The sequence below is a fragment of the Varroa jacobsoni genome, unplaced genomic scaffold (genome assembly GCF_002532875.2).
Source record: "Varroa jacobsoni isolate VJ856 unplaced genomic scaffold, vjacob_1.0 scaffold_88, whole genome shotgun sequence".
Taxonomy (NCBI): Eukaryota; Metazoa; Arthropoda; class Arachnida; order Mesostigmata; family Varroidae; genus Varroa; species Varroa jacobsoni.
The window spans coordinates 1-6,641 of record NW_019212990.1 but is presented as its reverse complement, the minus strand read 5'-3'; the positions used below and the strand labels follow the sequence as shown (position 1 = coordinate 6,641).

Genomic DNA, 6,641 nt, shown 5'->3' with positions numbered 1-6,641 from the left:
CTATTCTAATATATCTGACTTATTTATCATGTCTGGAATAAAGAGCGCACAGTAGTGATGAACAATATATTTGCACATATGAAGCATCACGATCTGAAGTTTATTTTCCAGCACATAGGTAACCCGCTTAAATGTGATCCAAGCTCTCTCCTCGGACCTGTCTGCTCATGCGCAGAGTGTCTGCCGACACTCTCCCGATCAGCCCTCGCCTCTTGTTTCTCCTATCTTAGAGTGAAGTGTATAATACTTACCGTTGCACCGTACGGTGTAAAGTACTTGGACCCCCGATCAGCGAGATGAAGTGGGATAGGTGTCATGCTGTCAGCTGGAGACATTGATCTGGAACGACGCTACCTACTCCGTTTACGGAGGACGTGTACCTGAAGTGTGCCTGATGTGTAGGCCGCTGTTTCGGCAAGCGACGCCTCTCTGTGGGTGTACTAGTTGCGCTCAAATAAAATAAGATAAATTGCCGGCAGAAAGGCAAGACCACGAATAGAATGACGAAATAAGTGGCTAGCTTCCGCCCAGAATAACTATTTAAGAGTCCAGCTCCTGCTAAAATTATAGTAATATCACAGTTGCTATCATCAAAAACGAGGAAAAAAGCGATTTCTTATTGCGTCGTATGCTGTCTGACCGAACGGATACTCGGTTAACAAACAGCAAAGTTGCATGTACCTCTGAAACAGTAAAATGGAATTGATCAGCATAGCGTTGGTGTCACTGTGTTTGATATTCGACGTGACATACTTCGTCAAGGTAGGCCTCCAATGTCTTCCGTACCTACTTGGCTTCAAGAAGAAGATACGAGACGTGCACGAAGACGTTGAATCGTACGGTGCGTACTTTCCGAACCTTAGGTACGAATGCAGTGTTTCGCTGCTGGCTATATTAGCTTCGAATCGAATAGGATCTTGCTTTTAAACGTCGTGCTTTTAGCGAATACAAGCGTACCAGGCTGGCGACACATGCTGCTGTATGACATCCCTGATTTCTTCTAGTGTAAAGGGCGTGAGAAATTGGCTTAATAAGAAAAACTAGGATGCTGTCGATTTGTAGAATAGGTTCATTAGGAAACCGTTGAAGGCCAAACAGGTTTTCCATTTTTTTAACGCTGGTGGACTCATTTCTTCTATTAAACCTGTTAAGAATGTGAAGATATGAGGTTATTGAGGTTATTCTGCTAGTACATGCTAATGTTTTGTAAGTTTTATCGGCGACAGGGAATCAAAGAGCTGGTTATGCTTGCTTGATATCGAGTGGTTTATTTGAAACGTTTATAATATTAACGTATATCTGAATATTAGACTAGGCCGGTCTTTTCTGTAATGTATCAAAGATATATATTATAGGCGAAATATGTATGTGATTACGATAACATGTACCATCGGTAATATCTAGCCACAGTTTCTGTCTTCCTAGCGTTCTATTCAACACATCGTGCAGTAAATACATCACTTGATTCCTTTGAAGATCATCAATACGTTTATATTGTCAATCGTTGCTTCATTATCTATAATTACAAAATTGCTTAACTAACTGATAACACTGTTCACGTTACATCTTATGTTGTTACTGGACACTTCGATATGCATATAGTCATCTTGCTCAACATTGAGTTTCAATCTGATATTAGCTAACCTTTCTTTCACCTTCTGCGTAATTCCTTATAGCACCTAGTCTATCGATTAACATTCAGTCGTGAAACTGGTCTTTTGTTAAAAATCAGTTTTGCTAAACTTCTGCCTAAATTTCTAAAAATTTCTAAAATTCTTTGACGAAGTTGTTGCTCAGTTAATGGGGCTTTGCCTACTCTAGGGATCAGAGTATTTAGCATGTTGTCCTTTCCAGATGCCGGTCTGATTATTAAATACCTCGATTACTTACGTGAGACACCCCTCCTGAATAACTTAAACTAGCATTTCTAAGTCAATTCATATTAAAATGGATCTAACTCGTTATCGAAGATGAATATTTTGCTTAGTAGTTAATTGTTGTTTTTCGGTGTGTCTTTGTCCGTTTGCTATTTATCGCGTTCATTCTTGCGATTATCGTTAAGACGAGTAACACATTTGAGTAGATGCAATCTATGCTGCGATATTTTTCGATTGGGTCACAAACGATAGCTATAGCCATTTGCACCATACAGTTTTCAGAATGTATGTCAAGAAAAAAATAACAACTCTTTGTTCTCTTAACTTAGTTCATTACGAGAATAGGTTGGTTATGGACTTCAGTGCTTTATGCTCACAAATCTATTCTGTAATTAATTCAGTTGCGATGGGTCCTAAAATTTAGTTTTAATTTCTGCATCGGGGTACATAAATACTACAAATAAAAACTGTTTTTATGTTCGTGAAAGGGTCTTGTAATCTCAGTGAGTTTGTGATGACACATAAAATAATAGAATGGCACTAAGTAATCTTCTGGAAGACGTAATACTTTGACGAAATGTTTTAGGGTTGGCAGAATTGCCATTATGATACCAGCGTTATATCTAGTATGTGTCTTGTTGTAGCATCGGTAAAGTTACGACTAGGAAATTCTGGCAACCGGTTTGGGAAACACGTTGGCCGATTTGGTTAATCTTAAACGAGGTTTTTTTAATTGCTATGGCCAGAATAGCCAGCTTGGCTGCATAGCGTTTTTTCGATTAACAAAAGTTCGAGAGAACATTGGCATGATTCACTCAAATGTTATCCTATCCCTTGGAGCACATGTAAAATGATCATTTCAAATTATCTTATGGACTAACGAAATCATTCCCTATTGAGGCGTGATTGACATTCAACGCGTTAGTATAATTTATGCTTTTATATGAGAGGTAAATTTTCCCAAGAGTGCGATTAAAAAGAAATATATATCTCCATTCTTTCTATGATTCTTAAATTAACGAGTTATTCTTATAATACGATTACTAGACACGTTGTATACAAAGTGCATACGTCCAGGCACATTTAGTACATAAACATATTATGTTTATCTTTTCTGTCGGGCTTGTTAGGTTGAAATTGAGGCCCACCTGCCGGTTTCTTCAATATTGATAAAATCATAATTATATTTAATGTAGGTTAGGCTCTGTTCTAATGTACAATTCAAATATACTCTGTAGAGACAGGCAGCTCAACGAACAAAGCCTCTTCACAGTCCCTATAACTTCTGTGGTACTTCTCCACACATAATCGCTGGACTTTGAAATTTTAGCAATTGCAAGATATTTGTACTGGTTAACAGAAGGGTCTGAATTCTTGATTTAATTAAATATTTATTTAATTGAAAAAAATGTTAAAAATTGATTTTTAAAAATATTTAAAAAATAAAAGCTTACTGGTCGCGAGCAATGCTGATAAAATTATCTGATAGAGCTGATATTACAAAAATCAAGCCTTGGGGAAGTAGGTGTTATTATCTTGGATGGTCCATATTGATAAAATAGCTTGTGACCTCGATGTTTAATTAATGTACCTAAATAAAGTAGAACTTGTGTAATGCTGATTGCTCACCTGTTAAATCATCACGTAATTTTTAGTTAGAGTTCAGACCGATGCAAGACAGGTTGGTTTTCTTAATTTGGCGTATTTATCTGTCACGTAGTTATGAAACATTACCTAGTATACCTAGACCAGGTCGTTGGTGGCACGCCCTTTAAACATACGGTAGTTACAAAGAAAAGATTGAGGTCAACATAGCTGCATAAATCACATGAGCATCGTCGTATTTATAGACAATGAGGTTCACAGATAGCGTGAGTGGCCTTAATAGGTTGTCCGAGGGTTTCAGTGAAGGTCGCATTAAAAACACTGCACCCTTTTCAGTGTTTCAATTTAGGTAGTGAAATTTTGCTATTCGCAAAGCTTAAAAGCAGCGTATAGTCTTTACGATTTGGATCTGACGATCTTGTACGGTATATAGCGTCCTGTACTACATACAGCACAGGTCTGATGTCCCTTCTTGGTCACGCCTTTTTTTCGTCGACACTAGTCTCCCTTCACTGCCTTATTTCAGCGCCGGCGATTACGTGAATCACAAGCTGACGCCATTACTGGTATTTACGGTTGCTCTAGAGGCCTGCCTCCTGCAGCGATCCGGTAACTTATGTGCTCCGGGTCTGGTTCTCGGACAGCTGACGTGCCTGCAGGTCTTGTGATTCGGTCGCTTTCACAGGTTTCGTTAAGCGCGGGCTTTACTGCTGCCAGCGACTTAATGAGTATTAGACCGTTAATTGCAGGCGGATATATTCACAATGTGTTTTAGTATATAAGCATTTTTAATTAACCTTATATTTGAAAATGAGCTGAAAATATTGTGATATCACGCAGATACTCGTTCGTACGGTCTTTAAAAGTAGTAAACGACGTTGATTTTATATCTTGCCACTTATTTACTTCGATCCCTCTTTCCTGTTCCGTCTTCTGTACCAGGCATCTGTTTACCATTCGATTTGGATTATATGTTGCATATGAACCATGGTAAATACCTTCGCAGTTTCGAGTATGCAAGGGGAGTATTTGTTGGTGATACAGGACTGCTAGACTTCGTTCTCGACCTCCGAAAGACAAACCGTAATTTCGTAATCGCTGCTATGGCGATTCGTTACCGGAAGCCGGTGACTTGTTTTGAGACATACAAAATTATCACCAAGGTAGGACGATCCAAGCGTCGACTAGATAAATAACGATATTCTCATGCTCTAATACATACATGTACATGGTAAAAAAAAAAGCAGGTAAAAACGAACTAGAGCTTTTAGTTTCAGATTATAGAATATAGAACCGAAGAAACCGAAATTTTATCTCCAGAAATTAGTTTTTCATTAATTGTATTGTTATGCTCTATCTATTCTAGTTAGTCTTAGCCGAAGATCGACACCTGTTCTTCGAACAGTGGCTCGTCGGCATTAAGGACGAATTTATCAAGGCCGCCTGCTATTGCAAGGTAATACCAATGTAAAGAATTAGATAAGATTAGGAAAAGCGCCACAATGAGGGTAAAATTCGTCGCCGAATATGAATTTAATTATTAATATATTTGCATATGGTAATAATACGAATCCAATCAGAAAATATTACTTAGCTTTGAGGTCACGTATGATTTTTAGAGATAAAACCGTACTTAATATATTGAACATACTTATTCGTTCGTTTTGTCGATTTCTTAAAGGTAACTATGACCCAATCTGGAGACCTACGGGAAATTTTGCAAGCGCGAGGAATTGAGCCCAGGGTCTTCTGCGGACCTATTACGGAGGATCTTCATCATTTCATCGAGTTGAACCGGGCCTCTAGTGAGAAGCTTAACCCTACAAGGGGAGCCTTAAAAGTCGAACAAAAAAAACCTACCAAAAAGGAGGAATAGTTGTATCGATAGTAATAATTAATCTACTACGGGGGGCTAAGTGTTGTATAATGTATGCGGTATAATATATTGGATATAGCCCTGTTATACATATGTTCTTGGTGACGCGAATATTTAACGACTGGCAAACCGAATGCGTAGGAATTTCCCAGTATGATACCTATTTTGATTGATGCCTATCGTGTAAATGTACGATATCGTGATGCTGAATGATCGTATCTTCTCGCGCGCTTTATTAAAATCGCAATTTCTTGTTATAGATTCGTTCCATACGTACACAGCTCTCGAATAATGCAGGATGCATTCAGGTACCGAGCTACATTGTAAAACAATGATGAGATGGCCGGCGTACAGCATCATTGTATTGCATAATTTACATGCTGTTTCACTGTGTTTTTGTTATTTCGGTGAATGCTTAGTGTAACAGTGAAAACCTTAAGTAACCCTTATTATAATTCCGAAGCCAGATCGCCATATTTTTGTGGCTCGACTATATACGATTTGGTTTTCGCAAACTTTGGCAAAGATGCAATTCTATTCTGTGCTCAAATGTTATTAGAATCCATATAGGAGTAGAAAATAATCCAGGTTTTTTTTGGCCCGGTAGATCATTCAATTGTATTGAAGCTGTTACTTCCGAGGACTGCCACATAAGTACTTGTGGAGAGTTGAAAACGCGTGTCTTTTTGAGGTCACTTTATCTAAGCTGTGTGTAATAATCCGACCGTCTCCTTTTATACGTTAGGCTATCTTTGAGGAGCCAACATAACACGTGTTAATTAGTAAACCAAGTCCTTATCGAAAGTCATATGATGAAAGACCAATGAACTAAGTAATAAGTTCGTCATCTATCACTGCATCTACATTTCTTTTCAAAACCTCACCTATAGGCGTAGCCATTGTTAAATAGCCCGTGTAAGGCCAAACTGAGTATCGCTTGGCATCACGGCTATGGGCATTTCTATCTTTTTGAGATACTTTAGGTAGGCGCATAAAATAGATGCGGGCTTGAGTTATATTAGTTTATAAAGATGCTGATCTCTTGACAGGGAGTTTAAATAACTTCTGTAGGGGCGGGGGCTATCAAAGGGTTTACGATATGTTAAGTTTGCTAATCGAACGCGAATTTTGATCATTTTCGTGTTGGTAGTGGATGATTAATTTACATGTTACTAGTTGTTACCTTGTTAGTGGTTGATCTTCAGCTTACAGTTATATCTATATGGTCGCTGACTGATCAAAAAAAGAAATAAAAATAATTTAACAAAAGCTAGAAAGCTTAT

At 38.1% G+C, this 6,641-nt stretch overlaps 1 protein-coding gene across 1 annotated transcript; it reads left to right on the top strand.

Annotated features, from left to right (window-relative positions):
* Positions 1-222: 222 nt before the first annotated feature.
* Positions 223-6,217, top strand: LOC111263881 (protein THEM6). The gene is made up of 4 exons (XM_022839339.2): positions 223-841; positions 4,425-4,645; positions 4,849-4,938; positions 5,164-6,217. The coding sequence occupies exons 1-4, from the start codon at positions 697-699 to the stop codon at positions 5,356-5,358; spliced, it is 651 nt and encodes a 216-aa protein (XP_022695074.1). The 5' UTR covers positions 223-696; the 3' UTR covers positions 5,359-6,217.
* The last annotated feature ends 424 nt before the right edge of the window (positions 6,218-6,641 follow it).

Excerpts from the sequence above, each read along its gene's own strand:
- LOC111263881 (XM_022839339.2), top strand. The coding sequence starts at position 697 with ATGGAATTGATCAGCATAGCGTTGGTGTCACTGTGTTTGATATTCGAC. Across the intron at positions 842-4,424 it reads CGAAGACGTTGAATCGTACG|GCATCTGTTTACCATTCGAT; the intron begins GTGCGTACTTTC and ends CTTCTGTACCAG. Across the intron at positions 4,939-5,163 it reads AGGCCGCCTGCTATTGCAAG|GTAACTATGACCCAATCTGG; the intron begins GTAATACCAATG and ends GATTTCTTAAAG.